This window comes from Lutra lutra, chromosome 5 (genome assembly GCF_902655055.1).
Source record: "Lutra lutra chromosome 5, mLutLut1.2, whole genome shotgun sequence".
NCBI lineage: Eukaryota > Metazoa > Chordata > Mammalia > Carnivora > Mustelidae > Lutra > Lutra lutra.
In genome coordinates this window covers 149,689,565-149,716,083 of record NC_062282.1, presented here as the reverse complement: position 1 = coordinate 149,716,083, position 26,519 = coordinate 149,689,565, and the positions used below count along the sequence as shown (strand labels likewise).

The window sequence follows — 26,519 nt, the reverse complement described above, 5'->3', positions numbered from 1 at the left end:
TTTTAAATGGTAATGGCCAAGTACTCACACATGCTTACTTTGAAGTTATTTTTGTACTTAAATGCTGTATTATTAGTAGGCAGCTTATGTTAGGAAAGTTTGAATCTGACCCATTTTAGTTGTGAGCTTGTGAGGAGAGTATATTCTACTCAACTTTGTAATCCCGGCTTCTAGCATAGTGCCTGTCATACAGTAGGTGCTCAATATATGATGAATGATTGAATGAATGAATGAAATAAAATTAGCTAAAGGTGAAATACGGCAGAACTTTCCAGAGACAGTTTTCAAGAAAATTAAAGCCTCTTGGAGCTGATAGATACAGCAGAGATTTTTAAATTAACTTGTGTATGGTGTGAGAGGAATAAAATTTTTGATCATATAGCTAGTTAGTTGAACACAAGACTCCTGGCTCTTGGCTCTAGTGCTCATTCATTCCTGGACACTTCCTGCCTTCTGTAGGTGAAAGTTTTATGAAATAAATGGCACAGGAGGGGAGTGAATGATTGTGTCTATAATGACTGTGCTGAGTTTTTAGAAAGGTCCATGGGAGAAGAACCTACTGCAGAAATTATCTCTAGAATCCAGTAATTCTTATTTACCATAGAAATAACCAAAATTCTTAGATCAGGTTAAATTCAGTTATTTCACCTTGATCTCGTAATTTAAAGATCACTAAGAGCTTGTTAAGGAATAGATTAGATAGTTCTGAACACTTAATAATTCATTAAAGCCTTCCATAAAGAGTTTCTAGAAATTAAAAATCTTGGTAACTCAAAAGTCTCACTTAAGGCTTAGACAGCTCAAACTGTATAGGTTAATCTCCAGTTCGATATTGTTTTTGCTGTGAAAATATTGTTAAAAAATTTTAAATCTAATGAAAATTAGCAAAAGTGTACATGTACTTTTCATTGTATTTGTGGGTTTGTTGCTCACTTCTGTAATGTGATAGTGACAGTAACAAGTGGTAGAATGTTTTATGAAATATTTTGGGTAACTTTTAAAAATAAGTTATTTTTTTCCAGACTATGTAATAATAGCTTTCATTCATTTAATACTTACTTTGTAACAGATTTTGCCGTTTATATGCATTATCTTATATAGTCATGAGTAATCCTTTGGGGCAGGTATTACTATTATCTTAGGGTCAGACCTATTAAATAATTTGTTTATAGTCCCACAGCTGATAAGTAGTGGAGCTAGGATTCAAATCCACGTTGGTATGCTTTTAGAGCCTGAGTGCTTTACGAGTACTAGATTATGGACATGCATTTCTAAATCAGTCAAAACGCATTTGAGGACTTCCTGTGTGTATAACATTGTACCTGAAACTCTTGGAGCTACAGAAGTCATAGAAGACATCGTCAGTCCTGGACCAATTGAAGCAACAAATACACTTACATCAAATAATTTGATAACAGTTATAAAGATGTATCAGGTAATGACTTTGTAACTGAAGGCGAGAGCCCAAAGCTTTGAAAAATTTCTTTTTCCCAAGATGCATGTGAAAATACTTACCAGTAATGTTGATTTATGCTTTTTTGGTCCAGCCACTAAGCTTGGTTCTCAACAGGTTTTCATGGGATGTGACATTACCAGCATACTATGGAAACATTCAGCGGGCTATGAACTGTACCTTTTTTATTAGTGTTTTTAGATTCTGTTGTTCAGATTGGTTTTCTCCCTCTGTATGCTTCCAACTGGTGATGTTTCATCCACCATGAAGTCTGCTAAGTCAGACTTTAACATTTGTGGGTAAGTAAGCCACTTGGGAGGTTTAAAATCTGGATTTGCTGCAGTTTGAAATTTTAACTGAATATGGTCTTGTGGCCACTTCAGCACCAAACCCCCTTCTTATAGACTTTTTTGGGATTTTAAGCATCTTCTTCCAAAGCATTTTGATTTTTTTCAATGTTTTACTTGAGACATGTTTTCTAAGTAGGCATACATCATTTGTGAACAAATTGACTCTATGTAGTAAATAAATGATTTTTATTAATATTCAGAAAGGGAGCAAATAGATACCTAACTGTGAAGAAGAAAGATGGATCAGAAACAGCTCATGCAATGATGACCTGTAATTTGACTCATAATACAAAACATGCTGTTAGGAGCCTAATTCAGAGATTTCCTGTCACCAATAAAGAGCGTACTGAACTTCTACCTAAAACAGAAAGAGGAAATGTGTTTGCAGTTGAAGCTGGTATGTATTTTCTGGGGAGCTTCCTTGTCTATCCTATTATTTGATGACTGTTCTTTTACCATTTTAAATTTATTTTTTTTTTTTTAAACTAAGATGCAGTAAGATTTCTCAGTTTGAATCGTTTGTTAGAAATGAGAAAGAACTGTGGAAGTTTTGGAATGACATGCAGTGTTAAGGCACGTGATAAAGTTAGACAAGTCTTTAAGCGTCACAGTGACAGCTGTCTATTGAGCACCCATTGTGTGCTAGACAATGTGATAAACTCTCTATATAGGGCCTCATAGAACCTTCCAAGGCCAGAATTTCCTCTATTTCAGGGGTGATTAAATGGGTTCAGAGCAGTTAAGTAATTTACTCAAGGCTACTCAACTAGCCACTAAACTGCAGAGCTGGGATTTGACTCCACAGTCTGGACTTTCCTATGTTACACTGCTGAGACATGCTAATCGGTGAGCTTTTGAATTTGGGCTTTAGCTTCTGGTAAGAGGACAGAGTCTTCAGTACACTAACTTGCCAGAAGGTAGATAAATAATATTTTTAGGTTATAAAATGAAGTTTTAATTTTATTATTTGGAAAAATAACTTCTTAGAAAATTATTATTTACCTAAAGTGACAGATACGCATTATTTCCATTGTCTGTTGGAGTAGGTTTGCAGAGTGTAGAAAATACATAGTCCTAGATAGCAAGGAATTTAAGTTCTAAATACATGGCCACAAAAATGTTTTGAGTTAAAGAAAATGTTTTGAGTTATGTGAAGAATATAAAACACATCATGCCTCTTTTTTATTCCTGTCTGCTTATTAATTAAATGTAGATGCTGACTCAAATTCTTCATAAGGAAATTTGTTAAGATTAGGACCTTATATTTATACGTATTCTATATGATCACATAGTCTTACATATTTAACTTTACACATACAGACTATTACTCTTTTCACAATGTGTTTTCATATTGTGCATAAAAGACTTGTTAGGCACGTTGTTTCCCATTTTAGTTTTTTGTGTCATTATTGATAGAAGCAAGCATGAAAACTCTTTTACGGTATCAGAATCCTGTTATATTTTTAGTGGTTACGGAGTGATTGATTTCTGTTCATTTGTAAACATTATGCACCAGAAATACTTTTAGAAATTGGCCTTTCGATTGATAACCGAAATTTGTAACTTGTTTTTAAAGAGTATTAAGCGTAGGAGTACAGCAGCGGTGCATTGCTCGCTAACTTTATGTAGACTGAGTAGAGAAGAAACATTCGAATGGAATTACATTGGAAATTACTTATCTTTGTTTCCTACACTTTTTAAACACTGCTGACCATAATTTTTTTTTTGTTCTTTTATTCATTTTCAAAGAAAACCGGGAAATGAGCAAAACAAGTGGGCGACTCAACAATGGCATACCTCAGATTCCAGTGAAAAGAGGGGAATCGGAATTTGATTCTTTCAGGCAGTCTCTGCCTGTGTTTGAGAAACAAGAAGAAATTGTTAAAATAATTAAGGAAAATAAAGTAGTTTTGATTGTAGGAGAAACTGGGTCTGGAAAGACTACGCAGGTTTGTTTCTTCTTTGTTTTTTATGGAAAACAATATTTTATCCCACAGGATAGTTTTATATCAAATTTGTACTGAATGTATTTTAACCAAAAAAGCCCCTTTTGGTTACTTAGTGGTTATTTTAGAAATACTGCTGGGAGTGCACTTTGAGAGTTTATAGAAAGGAAATGTTTTAAAAATAATACTTTTAAGCTAACACATTGGGGCTTCGTTTAAATAGACGAGGGGGGGGTGGGCGCCTGGGTGGCTCAGTGGGTTAAGCCGCTGCCTTAGGCTCAGGTCATGATCTCAGGGTCCTGGGATTGAGTCCTGCATTGGGCTCTCTGCTCGGCAGGGAGCCTGCTTCCTCCTCTCTCTCTCTGCCTGCCTCTCTGCCTACTTGTGATCTCTGTCTGTTCAATAAATAAATAAAATCTTAAAAAAAAATAGACGTGGGGCATATGATTGGGCATAAAGGGATATGGACGAGGCTAATCTTGTAACCTCCGTGAGCCAGAGCCCACATTTGTAAAATGGAGCTAATAATTGCTCCCATTTACGGTGAAGTTTAGAGATGTCTGTAATGAGCCTACCAGTGTTTTGTATGTAGCAGCTAAATTAACAGCAGTATTAACAATGATGTGTTAATATAAAATCGACTGTAGACGTTGAGACCCGCGCAGGTCCCAACCTGTTTGTGGTTTGGGGTTGCTATCCGTCTCATAAAACAAAGTAGAGGGTTTGTCTTCTGGAAAGACAAAGTCGTCTTCTCCTCTGAGAAAGCCTCCTACATCGTTGGCTTCGGCATCTCCCGTGAATAGGGAGGCAGGGATCGAGGCCTCAGGAGTCTGGGTTTTCGGCTGAGGTAGAGAGAAAAGACAGTGCTTATAACCAGAAAGTCCAGAGTCGTGTGTAATTACCTCCAGGACTCATCCCTGTTAACCGAGCCTGGGCTTTGTGACAGGTGTAGAAGGAGATTCCTTAATATTAATGATACAGTGTTAAAAAAATAAAGTTGGCTCTAGAATAGAGTTAGTATGACAGGTTTGACTTGGATGTTTAGTATCAAAGTGCTTCAGTGTGCGATTTCCCTCATTGGGTGATGGATTGGAAGTAAGTATGGTATAGTGATTTGACCTTGTTTATGTTCTTTACATGTTCACATGTTAAAATAGTAAAATTACCTTGATTTTGATAGATTCAGATAGAATAGTCAATATAATTTTACATTTTTTTCTCTTCTTTTATGGACACATAAATTTGCTTTTGACAATCACTTAACATTTCCTATGGTCATATCGGTTGGCGTAATAAGCCTAGTCCATAGGTAAGGCAAGGGGGTAGAGGCAAAGTTGACTATAAAGTTTGCCACTTATTCACTTGAAGGACTTAGCCATTTTTACAGAGGTGTAACTATGCCTAAAACATGAGCCTCTAAAGCTGGATAATGAAAAACATGATGAAATTTTTACCTGAGCACAATGTATAAGATTTTTCTTTAGCGTGAGTCCTTTTATGATTAATTGGAATTCCATGGAGTCATTCCAGAGAATTGGTTCAGTTGTTGATTTAGTATTAGAGTAAGTTTTGCCAGTAGGTTTTAATTGTACTCTTTCTAATTATATTGAGCAGGGATTACGAGAGCTTACTTTGGCAGCACATGTACTGAAGGGAGATTATGAAAGTTTTGACAAATATAATAAATTTGTGTTTTCATTTAAATTATTTGAATATCCTTGCTAAATGATCTTTGTATATGGGCATTAGGTATGCTTATTTTCACAATTATGTGTATCCTTATATTAGGTATGACGATACTTGAGAATTTAATTAGAAATGGATTATTTGATTATGGCTTTTCGAGAAGAAACTATTAATTTACTGGGTTTACATCTAAGAAATGATCACATCTTATTTGAGGAGTTCAAATAAAATTACTGATGTATCTGTTTTATGAAATATAAATGTAATAGAATTCAAAGTTCATATCATTAGCCAGTTTCATCTTGCCTTTACTAGCATTAGGAAGTTAATTGCCTTTTGCATTTTCATGTTCACTGTTCATGTTCATTATGTAAAATTCAAACATTATGGAAAATAGTACATAGAGAGTGAAAGATTTCTAATTCTCTTGCTACTTTCCATGCATTTTTGTCAGAAACTTGGAGTATGTATTTCTGTTTTGTTTAATTTTTTTAAAATTTTTTTTAATTTTTTTTTAATTTTTTGATGCCTTTGCGTTTCATTTTCTTTAGAGCACTGATATATATATGTACATGTATAATTATATATATAACATATTAGATATTATATATAACCACTGATATATATATTTATTTTATTTTATTTTTTAAAAAATATTTTATTTATTTATTTGACAGAGAGAGAGATCACAAGTAGGCAGAGAGGCAGGCAGATTGAGAGAGAAGGAAACAGGCTCCCTGCTGAGCAGAGAGCCCAATTCAGGACTCGATTCCAAGACCCTGAGATCATGACCTGAGCCGAAGGCAGAGGCTTAACAACTGAGCCATCCAGGCGCCATATATATATATATATTTATATTTATATTTATATTTATAAACAAACATGAAATAATATGCCTTTTGCATCTTGCTTTTTTCACTTAAAAGATATGGGATATTTTTCAGTAGCTAGAGATATAACTCTTTTTTTTTTCTTTTTTAAGATTTTACTTATTTATTTGACAGGGAGAAACACAGCAAGAGAGGGAACACAAGCAGGGGGAGTGGGAGAGGGAGAAGCAGGCTTCCCATAGAGCAGGGAGCCAGACGTGGGGCTTGATCCTAGGACCCTGGGATCATGACCTGAGCCAAAGGCAGATGCTTAACAACTGAGCCACCCAGGTGCCCCAGAGATATAACTCATTTAAAAAAAAAACTTTATAGTATTCCCGAACATTTTACAATAACAATGATAAAAAATGACAATTTACTATGTGTTGAACTTTTGAGTTCTCTTGTTTAAATCTCTCAGTAACCTCAACACATGTAGGCTTTTTATTATCTCTACAGGTGAGGAATAAAAACTGGAACTTAAAGATATAATCTGTCCAAATTCCCATAGCTAGGAAGTGGCACAATAGGGATTTTATTCTTGTATTATACTTCTTAATATTATATTCTAATACTTCTTTGCTAATTTATGGGAGTAGTTTCATAGGGTAAGTTCCTAGGAGTGGAAATGCTTGGTCAAGAATGTGGCAGTTAAGTTTTAGTAGCTATATTAGCTAGTTATTGTCTGATAACTCAAAAGAGAGTTGTATTATAATAAAATTGAAGATATTGAAGGTTCCCATTTCTTTGAAGCTTGGGCAGCAATGATTTACCTTTATTAATCTGATAAACAAGAAATAATGTTTTAATTTGTATTTCCTTTCTTAGTTGAGTATCTTTTCATTTTTGCTTGTTCTGTGGGTTGCTTATTTATACCCCATTTTTCGTTTGGCTCAATCATTTTAGTTTATTTTTAATCATTTTGGTTTAATTTTAATCCAGATTAGAAATTTGGAATATTTTTAATCATTTTGGTTTTATTTTTAAATTTTGGTTTATTTAGTATTTTTTTATTTTTTATTTTTTTATTTTTTTTTAAAGATTTTATTTATTTATTTGACAGACAGAGATCACAAGTAGGCAGAGGCAGGCAGAGAGAGGAAGGGGAGAAGGCTCCCTGCTGAGCAGAGAGCCCGATGTGGGGCTCGATCCCACGACCCCGGGATCATGACCTGAGCTGAAGGCAGAGGCTTTAACCCACTGAGCCACCCAGGCGCCCCTATTTAGTATTTTTTTTAAATGAACCCCATCTTAAGGGAGGTTTGTGGTAGTTAGGGCTATGGGACAGTGCCGGCAGAAGTTAGATATTCAGTATATCTGAATTCTTTTTTTAAGATTTTATTTATTTACTTGAGAGGGAAAGAGAGAGAGAGAGCATGAAAGGGGAGAAGGTCAGAGGGAGAAGCAGACTCCCCATGGAGCTGGGAGCCCGATGTGGGACTCAATCCCAGGACTCTGGGATCATGACCTGAGCTGAAGGCAGTCGCTTAACCTACTGAGCCACCCAGGTGCCCTATTTTTGGTTTATTTTTAACTGTTTAATATATATTTTATATGTTTTGGGTACATGTCTTTATATATTATGGGTACATGTCTGTTGCCTGTTGAGAGATCCTAAAAATGATTTTGTCAGTTTTTGTTTGTGTTTTTAGCTTTGCTTGTGGTATTCTTTGTATTAGTTTCACATTTTTATTTAGTCCAACCTGTCAGTCATTTTTTAGGGCTTTGAGCCATGCTAAGAAAGGCATTTACTACTCCAGGATTAAAAAAACACTTCCCTATAAATATTTTATTCTAGTATTTTTTTTTTTATAGGATTTTATTTATTTATTTGACAGACAGAGATCACAAGTAGGCAGAGAGGCAGGCAGAGAGAGAGGAGTAAGCAGGCTCCCTGCTGAGCAGAGAGCCCGATGTGGGACTGGATCCGAGGACCCTGGGATCCATACCTGAGCTGAAGGCAGGGGCTTTAACCCACTGAGCCACCCAGGAGCCCCTATTCTAGTATTTTTGTACTAAAGTTTTAAAAAGTCCATCTGGAACTTATAATATCATATCAGGTAGGAATCTCACTGTTTTCCTCATGTTATTATTTAGTTGTTCCAATGTAATTTTTATTTAATTATTCTTTCCCCTTTTAGTTAGGGTACCACTTTTGATCAAATACTAAGTTTCTATAGTACCTGGGTCCGTTTCTGGAATTTTTTTTTTTTTTTTTAAGATTTTATTTATTTTTTTGACAGCTATCACAAGTAGGCAGAGAGACAGGCAGAGAGAGAGGGGGAAGCAGGCTTCCCACTGAGCAGAGAGCCCGATGCGGGGCTTGATCCCAGGATTCTGGGATCATGACCTGAGCCAAAGGCAGAGGCCTTAACCCACTGAGCCACCCAGGCGCCCCTGTAATTTTTTGTTTTATCTTTAATTATCTATTTTTGTGCCAAGATCCCTCTTTTTACTTTTTGTAGTTTTATAATGTGTAGCATAGTATTCCTCTTTACTATCTTCTCTTTTTAAACATTTCTTAATTTGGGTTCCTTTACATTTCTGGATAAACTAGTCAAGTTAAAAAAGATCCTAGAGGCCAAGACATGCATAAAATGAAGTTCTCTCTCACTCACTGTTAAAGAGATGAAATCAAAAAGAACAATTAAAATTTTCACCTATCTTGGGGCGCCTGGGTGGCTCAGCGGGTTAAGCCTCTGCCTTCGGCTCAGGTCATGATCTCAGGGTTCTGTAATCAAGCCCCACATCGGGCTCTCTGCTCAACAGGGAGCCTGCTTCCCCTCTCTTTCTGCCTGCCTCTCTGCCTGCTTGTGATCTCTCTCTGTCAAATAAATAACTAAAATCTTAAAAAAATTTTTTTTTCAACTATCAGATTGGCAGAAATTAAAAAGTTGATGATATTCAATATTTGAGTAGGTGTTGGGGAAACAGCATCTTCTGTTTTATGGGTCTAAGTATAAATTGTTTTGGAAGGGCACTTTGGTGCTGTTTCTGTCCAAATTAAATTTATATACTCTTTCATTTGACACACATATATATAACGTATATGCAAACGTTTGTGAAGATAGGTATTCACCGCAGCACTTTTTAAAATAACAAGCATCAGTAATAGCCTAAAAAACTGGAGATAATTTAACGTGATACTTGTTAAATTACAGCACATCCGTAGGATGGAATATGCAGCTATTAGAGTGGAGTGGGTAGATCTGCATGTTAAGGGAAATCTGCAAATTATAAACATTAAATACAGTAATCACTTTATGTGAATAAAAACCTGTTTATATACACAAATACTTTAAATTGTGGAATACTTTCCCACCAAAAGCATTCATAAGAAATAGTAGTTACTTTTTTGGAGACTACTGATAGTGATAGGGTGGGAAAGACTTAACTTTTTAAGTCTTTCTGACCTGTTTGAATTGAGTGTAGAAAGGTTCCTACAATCCCAGTATTAGGCCATTTTGGTTTTCTTTAGGCTTTTCACTATTTAAAAAATTCCAATGGAGGGGCGCCTGGGTGGCTCATTGGGTTAAGCCTCTGCCTTCGGCTCAGGTCATGGTCTCAGGGTCCTGGGATCGAGCCCCGCATCGGGCTCTCTGCTCAGCGGGGAGCCTGCTTCCCTCTCTCTCTGCCTGCCTCTCTGCCTGCTTGTGATCTCTCTCTCTCTCTCAAAAAAAAAAAAAAAAATTCCAACGGAATTTGGATTGTTGTTTCATTCATTTCATAGATAATTTGGAGAGAATTGACATTTTTGCAATTACTGATTATTTCCACTCAAGATTGTGTCGTATTTCTTTATTCAGTTCATGTCTTTTAGTTGTAATTTATTGTCTTCTTTGTGCAAGAGTTAACTGTTTTTATATGAATTTTTAAAATTTTATTTTAGCGTGAGAGGGTGGGGCAGGGGCAGAGGGAGAGAGAGAGAATCTTAAGCAGACTCTACCCCTAGGGCACAGCCCGACTAGAGTGCTGGATTTTATACCTCAGATCATGACCTGAGCCAAAATCAAAGTCAAAAGTTGAACGCTTAACCGAGCCACCCAGGTGCTCTGTATATAAATTTGTTTTTAATATTTTAGTTTCTCTTGTAAATAAGATCTTTTAAAACTATATTTTCTAGTTGATTGTTAGAAGTTATATCAAAGTTGCTGATTTTATGATTATTTTATGTTAGGACATGTTACAGAACTTCTTTTTTAGTTCCAGTAGTTTTTCCACTGGACTTTGTGGGTGTACAATCATGTTATCTTATAAGACTTTAAAACTTTCGTTTCAGATTCCTCAGTTCCTTTTAGATGATTGCTTTAAAAATGGTATCCCCTGCCGTATATTTTGTACCCAGCCAAGACGGTTAGCCGCAATTGCTGTGGCCGAAAGAGTTGCTGCAGAGAGAAGAGAAAGGATTGGTCAAACAATTGGATATCAGATCCGATTAGAAAGCAGGTAATGCTGGTTCTCCGATAGCCTATCTTTGATCGTTCTTCAAAAAGACTAATGTTTATATTTCACTAAATACAGGGGATATGTTGGTTAAAAAATTAGATGATCATTTTGCTTCAAGAAAGTCTTTGATAAGATATTGGGGTCATGACTGAACTTAGTAAGGTTTTGCATACATAGGTTAAAAAAGAGTTGGGCCATAGTTACAAATCCCGTTTCATAGTTTTATGATCAAATACTAGTTAAATTCACCTCTTTGAACCTCAGTTTTCTCATCTTTAAAATGGGTCCAGTAAAAGCAGCTAGAGCCCAGGTTTGATGTGAAATTTATAGTAAACAATAAATGATAGTAATGGAATTAATTATTAGAAGTGGTACTAGTAGTACCTTCTTGATCAGTGTACTGTTTCTTTGCTCTCTGTAGTTTGGATGTAGTAATTCAAAAAGCTGCTCATTTATGATGTACTTTTTTCCTCTGAGCAAAAAGTGTTAAAGGTTTTTTAAAAAAATCTATTTATGGTTCCTTAACAAAATAATCAATTAATTAAAGGCTGTTAATAAAAATTTTGTAAGATTATCAGGTATGAAAGACATATTTCACATAACTTGGGTCATAAAGCATGCATACCAGTTTGCCATTATATTAGTAACCTTAAGTAACCCTTATTAAAGTACATATGAGACTAACATTTAATGTGATTATGTTTTCATTACATGTAAGAGTTGTAATTGCACGCTTTATTTTTATTTTTTTAAAAAGGGTTTCTCCAAAGACACTTCTGACATTTTGCACTAATGGGGTATTGCTTCGTACGTTGATGGCAGGAGATAGTACATTGTCAACTGTGACACATGTTATTGTGGTAAGAATATTGCCAGGTTTGCCATATACAACTCAGATTGCTTAGAATGTTGAATATGTAATGACATTTTTAGGATAGAATATGCATGAGAACCAATTCTTTTAAACAGCTGTTATAATCAGGTTGCTTTCTATTGCCTGTAATTGTTAGACATAAATACTTGTATTAAGTAGAGATATTCTTACTATCAGTAAGAATTTAGGTTTTATGTAAGTAAGGCTTTATGAGGGCAAATAAAGTGAGTAGGAAAGTTTTTCCAAAGTGCTTTTTGTATGAGAAAATGATACATGTGCTTAGCATTTCCCAGAATGGTGAAAGTTTCCTTTTTCCTGTGTGCTTAGTCATCTGATTCCTCCTTTAGCTAGTGTGTATTTCCTAGTCTTGGAGTACACTTTTTTTTTAAAAAGTTTTTATTAATTTATTGGACAGAGAGCGAGAGAGGGAGCACAAGCAGGGGGAGTGGGAGAGGGAGAAGAAGGCTCCTTGCCAAGCAGGGAGCCCGATGCGGGGCTTTGGGGTACACTTTGGAGTCATTTAACTTCATAATTAAGCTGCTAAATTAAGTAGCTACTGATGAAGTGGATGAATTACCACCTTACTAAAAAATTCTAAAAAAAAATAAAATTCTAAGTTTTTATCCAGTTTGTGTCAGAAAAACATTAGATTAAGTTGTATAAGTTTGCAGTAAGCAGCTTTTGGAAACTTACTAGTTGTGTGCATTCAAACCAAAGGGTGCACCTATGCCCCGATGCTAATGGAAGCTTATTTATTTATTTATTTATCTAAAAGAGTTTATTTATTTATTTATTTGTCAGAGAGTGAGAGAGAGAGCGCGAGCGAGAGCGCACAAGCAGGCAGAGTGGCAGGCTGAGGTGGAGAGAGAAGCAGGTTTCCTGCTGAGCAGGGAGCCTGATGTGGGACTTGATCCCAGGACCCTGGGATCATGCCTGAGCCGAAGGCAAGCGGCTTAACTGACTGAGCCACCCAGGCGTGCCTGGAAGCATATTTAAATACATTTTCTATGTATTAAAAATACATTAGGCTCCAGTACTTCAGAATTTGTTGTAGTTTGTCCTTTATATCCTCTAGGAGGTGGTGCTTTGTTACCCACGGTGGTTGTTGATGTCTTATTATTTCTGCATTATCCATAATACAAAATTTTCATGAGTACTGATTGGACTTATTCACATTAAATTTGAATTATTATAAAACCTAGTGGCTCTGTACCTTTAAAGACTTCGTCATCCATAATGTTTTAACTATTCCATGGTTTTATTTTTGTTTATTGCAGGATGAAGTACACGAAAGAGATCGATTTAGTGATTTTTTACTTACAAAGTTAAGAGATCTGTTGCAAAAGCACCCAACTTTGAAACTTATTCTTTCTAGTGCCGCCTTGGATGTAAATCTTTTTATAAGATATTTTGGAAGTTGTCCAGTGATACATAGTAAGTTAAATGATCAGCTTTCTTCTAGGATTTTTATAAAAGTACACTTTTTTGGCCTGATTATATTTATTGTAATAGGAGCTGGGGAATGATCTGAGGTAGGAGCATCCATTTCTGTTTTCTGTGAAGTATGCCTCAAAATCTCTCTAGATTTTTGTCTTCTCCTTTTCCATCCACACTCTGTGGGACTGTTGTGAGGGCAGTTCTCTAGTCTTAAAAGGACATGTGCTTTATTTTGGTCCTTTATCCTCCTTTAATTCTGTCCTCCCGTTTCCCCTTTGTTGCTAGACTCCTTGAAAGAGTAGTCGTGTTCCCATGTTTACTTCCTGTGTACTTCAACATAGACTGCCTTTTCACTTTTGTCCTGTCCTTTAATCCAAACTGGTTTTGACACCAATCTTTAAAAAAAAAAATTATTAAATTCCTCCTTAAAAATTGAATAAGTTATATGTGTTTACCTCAGTGATATAGTACAAATATATATAGGAGAGAAGTTCAAAATTGCCCCATCCTCTTTCCAGTTTATGGCCTACTTTGCTGATATTACTTGAGGTTAAAGCCTCGTGTATGTCCTTTCTTATGCTCTCCATGCTCATAACATATGCAGACACATCCATGTACATGTGTCTAAACTGGTTTTAGAGAAATGAGCACATGCCTTCTACATTATTTTGCAATTTGCTTTATTCATATGACGTTACATCCTGAAAAGCCCTCCAGTGTCATAGCTGCAGATGTAGTTCATTATTTGAAGCAGCTGCTTTAATATTTCACAATACGAATGTACCATGATTTATTTAACCATTTATCTTTGGACACAGATTGGTCCTAACTCTCCTCTCCCCCCGACCATAAATAGTGTTGTAATAAACATCCTTGCATGTATATCCTTATATACTGGTGCTCTTAATCCTAGGGAGAGATTCCTGAAAGTAACATTGTTGGGTAAAAAGAGTGTATCTGTTTTTAATTTTCACAGAATTTGCCACTGTACTTTTTCAGAAGAGATGAAATGATTTATATGTATTTCTGTAGTGCATGGGGCTGTTCATTTGTATTCTTATAGGTGTTGTTTGATACTGATTTAATTGCCAAGCCTACTATTTCAGTTTTACACAAAGATCTTGAGTTTTGTGTATTTCTCATGGTTAGCTTCCCCCTTTTTTGTGTGTGAAATGCTCTCATCCCATAATTTACTTGACAGTACTGCCTCCTAAGTCTTGTATTCTGCATTAGGGTCCATACTTTCATGGTCTCCTTTGTGTGCTTGTATGTTGGTATTTTATTGGCATTCTTCCCTTGACCCATTTTTTTTCTCTTCCTTACTCACCTTCCCTTCTTTTCTTTCTTTTGTTTTTCCTCTTTTTTCCTGCTCTGTACTCCTAGGTACTGGAGACACACAGTGGTTTCCCTGGAAGCTCTCATTCATGCCCTTGGCTTCTACTTTCTTTGTTAAACTCATGACTCCTAAATCCTCATTTCCAATTGAAGTTGTTCTCCAGAGCTTTGTGTTTAGATGTCTTATAAGCAGACCATTTTTTAATAAGTTCCAAGCTAAATATTTAATCTTTTCTACAAAATCTACTTCTCATGTGTTGCCCGTTTTAGTAAATCATACCATCAACCTAGTCACCTAAGTCACAAACCTGTCTTTCTTCTCATAATATTCTTAGATGATGAGACACATAAAATGTGTGTGTCTGCTAACTGAAAGCTCATTTTGGCGTCTCACGTTTGACACATCTGAAACCAAACTCCCAACTCTGACCGGCCAACCTGTTGCTTTCAGCTTTTCTTGTTACCTCAGAGAATGACCTTGTCATCTACCCAGTTTTGTGAGCCAGACATCGAAGAAACGTGGTTGATGCTTCGTATTGTTCCCTCACATCCAATTTAGTGCTGAGTTTGTGGATTTTACTTCCTGACTATCTCTAGAGTCTGTCTCATGTTCATTTTTATCATCACCAGTTTCATTCAAATGTTGTTCTCTTTCATGTGAATTATCGGAATGATAACCCAGTCTGTTCCATCCCTTCTGCTCTCTTTTAAATCTTTGCTCTCCATTGCAGCTAGAGTGGTCTTTTCTGACATGGAATTCCGAATGTTGAACACTTTCTTGATCTGAAGACTTTGGATAACTTTTACCTCAGGATGAAGACCTAAATCCTTAATAAAACTTACCTGTTCGGGGCACCTGGGTGGCTCAGTGGGTTAAACCTCTGCCTTCAGCTCAGGTCATGGTCTAAGGGTCCTGGGATCGAGCCCCACATCGGGCTGTCTGCTTGGCGGGGAGCCTGCTTCCCCCCCCCTCTCTCTGCCTGCCTCTCTGCCTACTTGTGATCGATCTCTCTCTGTCAAATAAATAAATAAAATACTTAAAAAAACAATAACAACAACTTACCTGTTTCTCCTGCCTCATCTAAAATTGCAGTCCCTTCTTTACTCCCTGTCTCCCGCCATGTTCCAACTAGCTTGGCTGTTTAGTTTCTTTCTCAACATAGGATGTTTGCATGTGCTTTTGTTCCTCATTGTACACCTTTTCCTCCTGTTAGTTCAGTATTTTGTTTACCCTTTCTTTTGGTCCTCATCTTCTGTAAGAGGATGATTTTCTTAACTCCTTCAGGCCCCCCTTTATGTCATGGTATCTTGTCCTTCTCTCTGAGAGGACTTACTACAACTCTGTTTTTACATTTATATTCTGTATTTTTGGATTGATGTTTGTCTCCTTTCCTAGCATGTAAGCTTTAGGAGATTCGGAGGCAGCTGTCCTTCTTACGATTTGTATTCCTGGTGCCTAGCATGATGGCAGACACATACGCCCTGGAAGAAATGAACGAATGAACAGTTCTGGAACATAAAAATCAGAATTAGGTTTAAAGGACAATATCATGAGGATCACTTGCCCTGTGAATTGCTTTTGGATTTTATACTCAGGTTCATTAACTCAGGATTTTCATGTTATTGTGTGCATTATCTCTAAGTTGCAAATTGACTAAAGTATTCCTGTCGTTTAGTACAGGGAAGACCATTTGAAGTGAAAGAAATGTTTCTGGAAGACATCTTAAGAACTACTGGATACACAAACAAAGAGATGTTAAAGTACAAAAAGGAAAAACAACGAGGTAAGCTTTTTATCAAACAAATACTAAAGTACTATTGATACAGTTTTTAGAGTCTTAGACTGTGGAGATGCAAGGACACTTGAAAGTGTTTTTCCTTTGTATATAATCGTATAATAGTATATTAGAATTCTGTCGCAAGTGTACTTACTACATTGTGGTTTATGCCCATAAATTGTAATCTGTGGAGAGGAATTGACAGTGGATGCCAGGGTTGAGGAGGAGGGTGTCTGTATTTAGAGATGCAACCAGTGTTGTAAGGAGGCAGAAGGGTAGGTGCTGCCCCATCTGTGATGGGCCATGGGAGGTTAAGAGTGCAGTATGCCATAGCAGAGCTCATGGGATGGGAATGGGGAGTGGGCGGGAAGGATGGAAAAGGGTAGCATGTGAGTAATGACAGTCTCATCTTTCATACAAATGTCAAGTCTTCAAATCTTGATTTTTTTTTTTTTTTTTTTTTTCTGAGAGAGTGATCCTTAGTGAGGGGGCGGAGGCTGTGGAGGGGCAGAGGAAGAGGGAGAGAGAGAATCCCAAGCAGGCTCCACACCCAACTTGATCTCACAACCCTGAGATCATGACCTGAGTGGACATTGAGAGTCAGATGCTTAACCAACTGAGCTACCCAGGCGCCCCTCGATTTTGTTATGAGTTGCATAGAATTTAGCATTATTTGTCCATTAATACATCTCTTCCCATGACTTAACAGTATCTCTCAGCTTTTGAGTTAGGGTGAGATTCCTCTTTTGCTGACTTGTAACTACATTAATCATGATAGAAGATTTGGCTTCAAGCTTTGATTCCTTTGTTTAGTCTGTATGACCTTGGCCAGATATCTTAAGTTCTTTGGATTCTCCACCTGAAAAAAAGCAGTTCGCAGTGCCTGTTTCACAGAGCAATGCTGAAGTAGTAATATGCAGATCGTGAAACTAGTAGTTCTCTAAATTTTTGAAGGTGAAGACGGTGTATAACTTTTATCCCAAGCAACTGGCATGGTGTAGAAGTTCAGTAAACTGGTTTTCACAAACTGCTGTATGAATGTTAGTTGCTGATTTAAGCAGTATTTAGTGTATGGCTAAATACTGTTATTTGAATTTGGACTCACTTAGGAGTAAACTTCTCACTAATAACGTGAACTAGATGTTTTGAAGCAGTTTCATGTGTCCTTAAGGATCAGCATGACAAATTTTACTAAATGTTTCTTGTTAATGTATTTTGAAAAAGTAACTTCAAAATTAGGCCAACATTTAAGTATTTTTCAAATTCACTTAATTTTTTTAAACAAAGGCATATATTCCCCCAATTGAAGCTTTTATGTACTTACTCTTTCTTTTTTGTTATTAATTTAGAAGAGAAACAGCAAACTACCCTTACAGAATGGTATTCGGCTCAAGAGAATACTTTCAAGCCTGAGTCTCAGAGGCAGAGAACTGTTCCCAGTGTGACTGAAGAGTATGATTTATTGGATGACGGTGGTGATGCTGTCTTCAGCCAGTTGGTAAGACCTCGTTGGTTTCACATTGATATTTTGAGTGAAAATGATACAGTTTAAATTAACATCTTATGAGATTGTAATTGTTACTGGATTACTACTGTGTGATTCTCTTAGTTTATCTTAGGCTACAACATATTTTTCAGAACAACTTTTTTTTTTTTTAAAGATTTTATTTATTTGAGAGGGATAGAATGAGAGAGAGAGAGAGCATGAGAGGGGGAAGGTCAGAGGGAGAAGCAGGCTCCCCAATACAGGACTCGTTCCCAGGACTCCAGGATCATGACCTGAGTTGAAGGCAGTCGCTCAATCAACTGAGCCACCCAGGTGCCCTCAGAACAACTTTCTAATGTACTTTTTTGGGGCAATTAATGCAGCATCTTTTATTGTTTTATTCTCAGTTTAAATTATTTCAATAAAATACATTTTTTGAGGAAAATAGTTATAGATATTGTGCATATACATTATCATTGTCTGATATTTTGTCATCTCAAAAGTTTAAGAACCTGTGAGCCTAAACAATGGCTGATAAGCTCAGTTAAGAGAAAATTGAGGAAGGACTGTTGATACTAGAGCATATAATCCACCAACCCGCTGTGTGACTTTGTAAAATCAGTTACACACTACAGACCTCAGTCTCTTCTCTGCTCCTTTTCTTTTTTCTGTTTGGCTACAGAATCTTTTACACATGAAATATTTCATGGGAGCCGTGCGTGCTCACCCTCAGTGTCCACCCCCATCGGTCGGTGGGGCCTCTGCTACCTTGGGTTTCATGGAATCTGTTTGAAAACTGGAACTAGCTGGTTTCCTAGGCACCTTCGGGTCTTGCATTTTGGCTTAGAATTCTTTAAAAGGCATTGGTGATGAGTGTGATGCAAACTATTGCTGGGCCCGTGGACTTTTTAGAGAATGTTTAACTGTTTTGAGCATGCGAAGGTACACATGCAGGCCCCTAAACAGATATGTTTTAAGTTCTAATGCGTCCAGATGAACTCTACATGTTCCTAAAAACCCTTGTGCAGAATGTTTAAAAGTTATTATGTCGTATGGGGAACATCCTTCTGGCTCAGTGAATGGCATTTTGACCAATAAATTCGTGTTTCTTAAGCCTGGCTGTGCCTGATCATCACCTCAGGAACTTATAAAGCCCTGTAGAATGTGGCCTGCATCAGCAGAGGTTCTAATGAACTGGCCGTGGGGTGGGACCTGGCATCAATGTTGAAAAACACAAGGGGTGGTCCCTCTGGTTTGCAGCTGGGAGGGAGAACCACTGGGGTGGGTATGTTTGATAGCGTTCTGCCAGAAGCACATTTAGATAATATTTTGACTGAATCATACTCCTTTGTTTACAAACCCATTCTCAGATAAAAGATAAATGTTAGAACAAAATACCGTGTTGTAAGTGGAATGTTTGTGTTGAGATGAGAAACTTTTATGGTAAAGCTGAGGTTGTAACATGTGGTTAGTAGTTCTTGTGGCCATTGTGGTCATCTCACATACTTTGCACATAAAGGTTAAGCTGTTAGGTAATTTATAATCTTTGCTTTTTTTTTTTTTTTAAAGACAGAAAAAGATGTGAATTGCCTTGAACCATGGTTAATAAAGGAAATGGATGCTTGTCTCTCTGACATATGGCTGCATAAAGATGTTGATGCCTTCGCTCAGGTCTTTCACCTTATTTTAACTGAAAATGTTAGTGGTACGTGTAATTTCTTAAAACATATTATTATTACTTTTATGGTTATTTATAGTGGAAGTGTAGTTTAATTCAAAGTGTATGTACTACATTTTTTTGTTCATAACCAATAATTTGTTCTTTTGGAGTACTTATTCACGTGAACAAATCAGGATCTTATTAGCATAGTAGAATAAATAAATATTTGTTGTGTTAAATCAGGGATTTTTTTTTTTTAAAGTAAGTTCTATACCCAATGTGGGGCTTAAACTCATGACCCTGAGATCAAGAGTCCCATGCTCTACCAGCTGAATCAGTCATGTGCCCCTAAATCTTGGGATTCTTAATCCAGTTGTCTCCAGAAGGGTTATATGGGGTCTGTGAATATATGAGTTATGTGCAGAAGTATTTTTATGTATATGTATTTTGTATATAAATATACTCCCCTTCCCTCCCACAGGAATATCTTGGATTTTTAAAGTAATTTGCAATTTCAAAAAAGGAAGGAAAAGAAAGGCTAATAACTTTGCTTTGGATTTTGTATTTAGTGAATGGAGAATTTCAGCCTACCTTTAATTATATAGCCTCAAGTACAAATTCATATGCATATGCTTTATGTCATATGATGTGTTTTCACTAATGACCTATCCTGATTTTATTAGTTGATTATGGTGGATATTGGTAACCAGAGGTCAGTTTCAGAGCCCTGAAGGCTTCTAGGCAAAAGACGGAATAAAAGACCATAGAAGGTCAGTACTGAAAAGGATTTAGATGTCCCCTCACTTAAACTTCTCAGCATTATTTTTATTAAAATTATTATTGATCACACCTTTCTTGAAACATTTTCTTCAGGGGCACCTGGGTGGCTCAGTGGGTTAAGCCTCTGCCTTCAGCTCAGGTCATGATCTCAGGGTCCTGGGATTGAGCCCCGAATCGGGCTCTCTGCTTAGCAGTGAGCCTGCTTCCTCCTCTCTCTGCCTACTTGTGATCTCTCCCTCTCTGTCAAATAAATAAATAAAATCTTAAAAAAAAAAAAAAAAGAAAGAAACATTTTCTTCAGTTAACCTCTAATATTCCATGCTTGGTTTATTTTCTCCTTTCTTGTCTCCCTCGCTGGAACTTCTTGGTTTCTTTGGCAGAATTTCCCCCTTTTTCCTAACTTCTAAATATGAAATGGCCCAGACCTCAATCCTTTGGTGTTGCTTCTATTTATACTTAACATCTTATGTGGATCTCATCTAGTTGTTGTTTTTAAATATTTATTCAAGATGACTCCTAATTTTACTGTTCCAGTCCTGACCTTCCCCTGACCTGAGTACACCTGATCACTTGACATCTCCCCTTGGGGGTCTGTTAGGTGAATAAAACTAGATATGCCCCAAACAACTTTTGGTTCCCTTCTCACTTCACTCCTGACCTGCCTTTTCCTTAGTGTTTCTTCAGTGATCATAATCGGTTGTAGACTTCTTTAAAAAATTCATGTGCCTGGCCATCCCAGACTTTTTGAAACTGAATTTTCACCTGGTTGTTGAGGCAACAAAACATGAAATAAGTCATTTAAAAAAAAAAAAGGATTTTACTTATTTAATTTGAGAGGGAGAGAGCTCATGTGCTGTGCATGGCTGGGAAGGGGCAAAGGGAGAGGGAAAGAAAAACAGACTCCGCACTGAACCGGGAGCCTTATGTGGGGCTCCATCTTCACGACCCTGGCATCATGACCTGAGCAGAAGGCAGACGCTTAACCCACTGAGCCATTCAGGTGCCCCATAAAGCCGTTCTTGACTTTGTTTTCATACTCCACATATCCATTTGCAAGTCCTGATGGTTTTCCCTTCTAATTAAATCCTGAATCTGACCCCATTTCACTCCTCCTCCTGCTGCCATTCTAGTCCAAGCCAACATTTCCCTCCAAGGACGATTACTGAAGCCTGTGAACTGCTTTTATTCTTAAGTCATTCTGGTCTGTTCTCCAGAGAACAGTCAGAGTTACCCTTTCAAAAAAACTGGCATCATGCTACTTCCCTTCTTTCCACTCTCCCGTGGCTTTCAGTTACACTTTGAGTAAAAATCAGATCTCTTTCCCTGATTGGGTCTCTCTAACTGCCTTTTGGACCTCATTTTCTACGACTGTGGACCTTTTGCCACTATTACCTCCTTGCTCTTCTTCACGTGTCAGCACATTCCGACCTGGGGGCCTTTGCTTTGGTTGTTTCTTGTGTGTGGAGTGCCATCCCCACAGATGATCATGCGTCCCAACGTCTACTTCATGTAGGTCTCTGCTTGGGTCTTGCCTTCTCAGCAAGGCCTCTTTGGGGTCATTTTACTGAAATTGGGCCCTTTCTCTCACTCTTTCTCCGTTCCCCGCTGTGTTATTCACTATTGTACTTTCATTGCCTGACAGTGTATATTTTTAATTTTTCTTACTCTTACTTTCTTTTACTCTGTCTTATCCACTAGAATGTAAATGACACGAGGGTGGAAACCTCGTTTGTTTTACTCATCTCTTATCCCCAAAGGTTTTTTAGCAAGTGCCCAATAAATATTTGTTGAAAAATGATACTTCTTCTTTTTTTTTTTTAATTTTATTTTTTATAAACATATATTTTTATCCCCAGGGGTACAGGTCTGCGAATCGCCAGGTTTACACACTTCACAGCACTCACCATAGCACATACCCTCCCCAATATCCATAACCCCACCCCCCCTTTCCCAACCCCCCTCCCCCCATCAACCCTCAGTTTGTTTTGTGAGATTAAGAGTCACTTATGGTTTGTCTCCCTCCCAATCCCATCTTGTTACATTTACTCTTCTCCTACCCCCTTAACCCCCCATGTTGCATCTCCTCTCCCTCATATCAGGGAGATCATATGATAGTTGTCTTTCTCCGATTGACTTATTTCGCTAAGCATGATACCCTCTAGTTCCATCCACGTCGTCGCAAATGGCAAGATTTCATTTCTTTTGATGGCTGCATAGTATTCCATTGTGTATATATACCACATCTTCTTTTTTTTTTTTTTTAATTTATTTTTTCAGCATAACAGTATTCATTAATTTTTGCACCACACCCAGTGCTCCATGCAATCTGTGCCCTCCACAATACCCACCACCTGGTGCCCCCAACCTCCCACCCCCCACTCCTTCAAAATTCCCAGATCGTTTTTCAGAGTCCATAGTCTCTCATGGTTCACCTCCCCTTCCAATTTCCCTCAACTCCCCTCTCCTCTCCATCTCCCCTTGTCCTCCATGCTATTTGTTATGCTCCACAAATAAGTGAAACCATATGATAATTGACTCTCTCTGCTTGACTTATTTCACTCAACATAATCTCTTCCAGTCCCGTCCATGTTGCTACAAAACTTGGGTATTCATCCTTTCTTTCTTTCTTTTTTCTTTTTTTTTTTTTTTAATTTTTACAGCTTTATAAACATATATTTTTATCCCCAGGGGTACAGGTCTGCGAATCGCCAGGTTTACACACTTCACAACACTCACCATAGCACATACCCTCCCCAATATCCATAACCCCACCCCCTCTCCCAACCCCCTCCCCCCATCAACCCTCAGTTTGTTTTGTGAGATTAAGAGTCACTTATGGTTTGTCTCCCTCCCAATCCCATCTTGTTTCATTTACTCTTCTCCTACCCCCTCGACCCCCCATGTTGCATCTCCTCTCCCTCATATCAGGGAGATCATATGATAGTTGTCTTTCTCCGATTGACTTATTTCGCTAAGCATGATACCCTCTAGTTCCATCCATGTCATCGCAAATGGCAAGATTTCATTTCTTTTGATGGCTGCATAGTATTCCATTGTGTATATATACCACATCTTCTTTATCCATTCGTCTGTAGATGGACATCTAGGTTCTTTCCATAGTTTGGCTATTGTAGACATTGCTGCTATAAACAGTCGGGTGCATGTGCCCCTTCGGATCACTATGTTTGTGATCTTTAGGGTAAATACCCAGCAGTGCAATTGCAGGGTCATAGGGTAGTTCTATTTTCAACATTTTGAGGAACCTCCATGCTGTTTTCCAGAGTGGTTGCACCAGCTTGCATTCCCACCAACAGTGTAGGAGGGTTCCCCTTTCTCCGCATCCTCGCCAGCATCTGTCATTTCCTGACTTGTTAATTTTAGCCATTCTGACCGGTGTGAGGTGATATCTCATTGTGGTTTTGATTTGTATTTCCCTGATGCCGAGTGATATGGAGCACTTTTTCATGTGTCTGTTGGCCATCTGGATGTCTTCTTTGCAGAAATGTCTGTTCATGTCCTCTGCCCATTTCTTGATTGGATTATTTGTTCTTTGGGTGTTGAGTTTGCTAAGTTCTTTATAGATTTTGGACACTAGCCCTTTATCTGATATGTCATTTGCAAATATCTTCTCCCATTCTGTCAGTTGTCTTTTGGTTTTGTTAACTGTTTCCTTTGCTGTGCAAAAGCTTTTGATCTTGATAAAATCCCAAAAGTTCATTTTTGCCCTTGCTTCCCTTGCCTTTGGTGATGTTCCTAGGAAGATGTTGCTGCGGCTGAGGTCGAAGAGGTTGCTGCCTGTGTTCTCCTCGAGGATTTTGATGGATTCCTTTCTCACATTGAGATCCTTCATCCATTTTGAGTCTATTTTCGTGTGTGGTATGAGGAAATGATCCAATTTCATTTTTCTGCATGTGGCTGTCCAATTTTCCCAACACCATTTATTGAAGAGGCTGTCTTTGTTCCATTGGACATTCTTTCCTGCTTTGTCGAAGATGAGTTGACCATAGAGTTGAGGGTCTATTTCTGGGCTCTCTATTCTGTTCCATTGATCAATGTGTCTGTTTTTGTGCCAGTACCATACTGTCTTGATGATGACAGCTTTGTAATAGAGCTTGAAGTCCGGAATTGTGATGCCACCAACTTTGGCTTTCTTTTTCAATATTCCTTTGGCTATTCGAGGTCTTTTCTGGTTCCATATAAATTTTAGGATTATTTGTTCCATTTCTTTGAAAAAAAATGGATGGTACTTTGATAGGAATTGCATTAAATGTGTAGATTGCTTTAGGTAGCATAGACATTTTCACAATATTTATTCTTCCAATCCAGGAGCATGGAACATTTTTCCATTTCTTTGTGTCTTCCTCAATTTCTTTCATGAGTACTTTATAGTTTTCTGTGTATAGATTCTTAGTCTCTTTGGTTAGGTTTATTCCTAGGTATCTTATAGTTTTGGGTGCAATTGTAAATGGGATGGACTCCTTAATTTCTCTTTCTTCTGTCTTATTGTTGGTGTAGAGAAATGCAACTGATTTCTGTGTATTGATTTTATATCCTGACACTTTACTGAATTCCTGTACAAGTTCTAGCAGTTTTGGAGTGGAGTCTTTTGGGTTTTCCACATATAGGAAAAATGATACAACTTCTAAGGATCCTACCAAATGATTCATCTGTTTGAATATGTGATAGGAAGCTCACTACCTTCCTTTGGGACACTTTTTTCAAATTTGGTATCTTTTAACTGCTAATTTTTTTTATATGTTTTGAAGAGTGAAGTGAAATCTACCTATATAGCTTCTACCCTCTTCTGCCTTTGGGGTGATATTGAGGAGATTTAGTATCTGTTTATGCCTGACAAACCTTCAGGTATGAAGATAGTTATTCTTCCTGCTTTCTCATTTTCTGGGCTGACCAGACCTGACTTCGTCTGTTTGTCTTTAATGTGAGATGCAGTTTAGTCTTCTCCTGCCATTGTCTGCCTTCTCTGGTTATGTGGAGTTTGTCCCTTTTAAAAAGCATGCTGTCCTTTCTGAGTGTTAATGACTACCTTCAGGTTGAGTATGTCCATCAGCCTAAAAACCTCTACTTTTTACCTACAGTAATTCAGCCTATGGTCAGTATAGCTCTTTGCCATCCACATTGTCTTACTGATTCATACCGCCTTTGAAACTTGTAGTTCTTTTTTTTTTTTTGTTTAACAACTGATTTTAATAAATGAATCCCTCCCATCATTTACTTGTTCTGATTTTTTTTTTTTAGTTTAAGACTTTCTGTTTGTTCTTTTTAAATTTCATAATTAGACTTGGCCCATTGCTTTTGTTTCACAACTCCCCCCCCCGATTCTAATTGTTACCTAATATATTAATAAAGTTTCTCAGTTTATGAACTCAAGAGGCCTGGGTCACTGACCAAGTGCTGTGTATGCTTTAGGTCAACATTTGGGTGTGGTTGTTCAAGTGGTTGTAATTCCATTCATCTACTAATCTAGCAAACCTCTTAAGAAGGAAAGGAAGATCTTTTGGCCTTTCTTGTTTTTGTTTTTTTTAAAAGATTTTTGTTCATTTATTTGACAGAGAGAGAGTGAGAGCACATAAAGGCAGAACAGCAGGCAGAGGGAGAAGCAGACTCCCCACTAAGCGGGGAGCCTGATGCAGGATTTGATCCCAGGAGCCTGGGATCCTGATCATGACCCTGTGCTGAAGGCAGTTGCCTAACCGACTGAGCCACCCAGGCGCCCCATGGTCTTTCTTATTCTTTGTAAATTTATTTTGGTTTCTATTGCTCTATTTTTTTCTAGCTTATTGGTTATTAAATAATCTATCTGTATTTTGAAATTTTTTGTATTTGGAAACGTTGATATTTGTTCATCTCCAGTTTTCTGGCAGTCTTTTTTTTCTCCCACAGAAAAAAGCTTAGCCATCTTAATTGAAAGTTAAGAAAATTTGAGCTCTGAGGCATGTTGCTTTAAAATATTTATATACTTATGAAGCATTAATGTATTATTCTTGACTTTTTTTTTTTTTTGAAAGAGAATGAGAGAGAGAGAGCATGAGAAGGGGAGGGGGAGAGGGAGAAACAGACTCCCCACCGAGCAGGGAGTCCGATATGGGACTCCATCCCAGGACTCCAGGATTATGACCTGAGCAGAAGGCAGTTTCCCAACCAACTGAGCCACCCAGGAACCCTATTCTTGACCTTCTTCCTAGATATTTCTCTAGTGTATACTAGGCTATTACTCTGATGTCATCATCCTATGGATCCAGGTTCCTCATCTCTTTTTTCTCTTTTAAAGATTTTGTTTTTAAGTAATTTTTTTTAAGATTTTATTTATTTATTTGACAGAGATCACAAGTAGGCAGAGAGGCAGGCAGAGAGATAGAGGAGGAAGCAGGCTCCCTACTGAGCAGAGAACCTGATGCGGG

General features: G+C 37.5%; 1 protein-coding gene across 3 annotated transcripts in view; it reads left to right on the top strand.

Annotated features, from left to right (window-relative positions):
* The window catches only part of YTHDC2 (YTH N6-methyladenosine RNA binding protein C2), a 76,793-nt gene that overhangs the window by 7,608 nt on the left and 42,666 nt on the right, over positions 1-26,519 (top strand). For all 3 annotated transcript variants that reach the window (XM_047729708.1, XM_047729707.1, XM_047729706.1), the window contains exons 3-10: positions 2,004-2,200; positions 3,553-3,752; positions 10,584-10,750; positions 11,508-11,610; positions 12,902-13,058; positions 16,073-16,180; positions 17,524-17,672; positions 19,230-19,365. In XM_047729708.1, the coding sequence (XP_047585664.1) occupies positions 2,004-2,200; positions 3,553-3,752; positions 10,584-10,750; positions 11,508-11,610; positions 12,902-13,058; positions 16,073-16,180; positions 17,524-17,672; positions 19,230-19,365 (1,217 nt within the window). The remainder of the gene's footprint in view (positions 1-2,003; positions 2,201-3,552; positions 3,753-10,583; positions 10,751-11,507; positions 11,611-12,901; positions 13,059-16,072; positions 16,181-17,523; positions 17,673-19,229; positions 19,366-26,519) is intronic.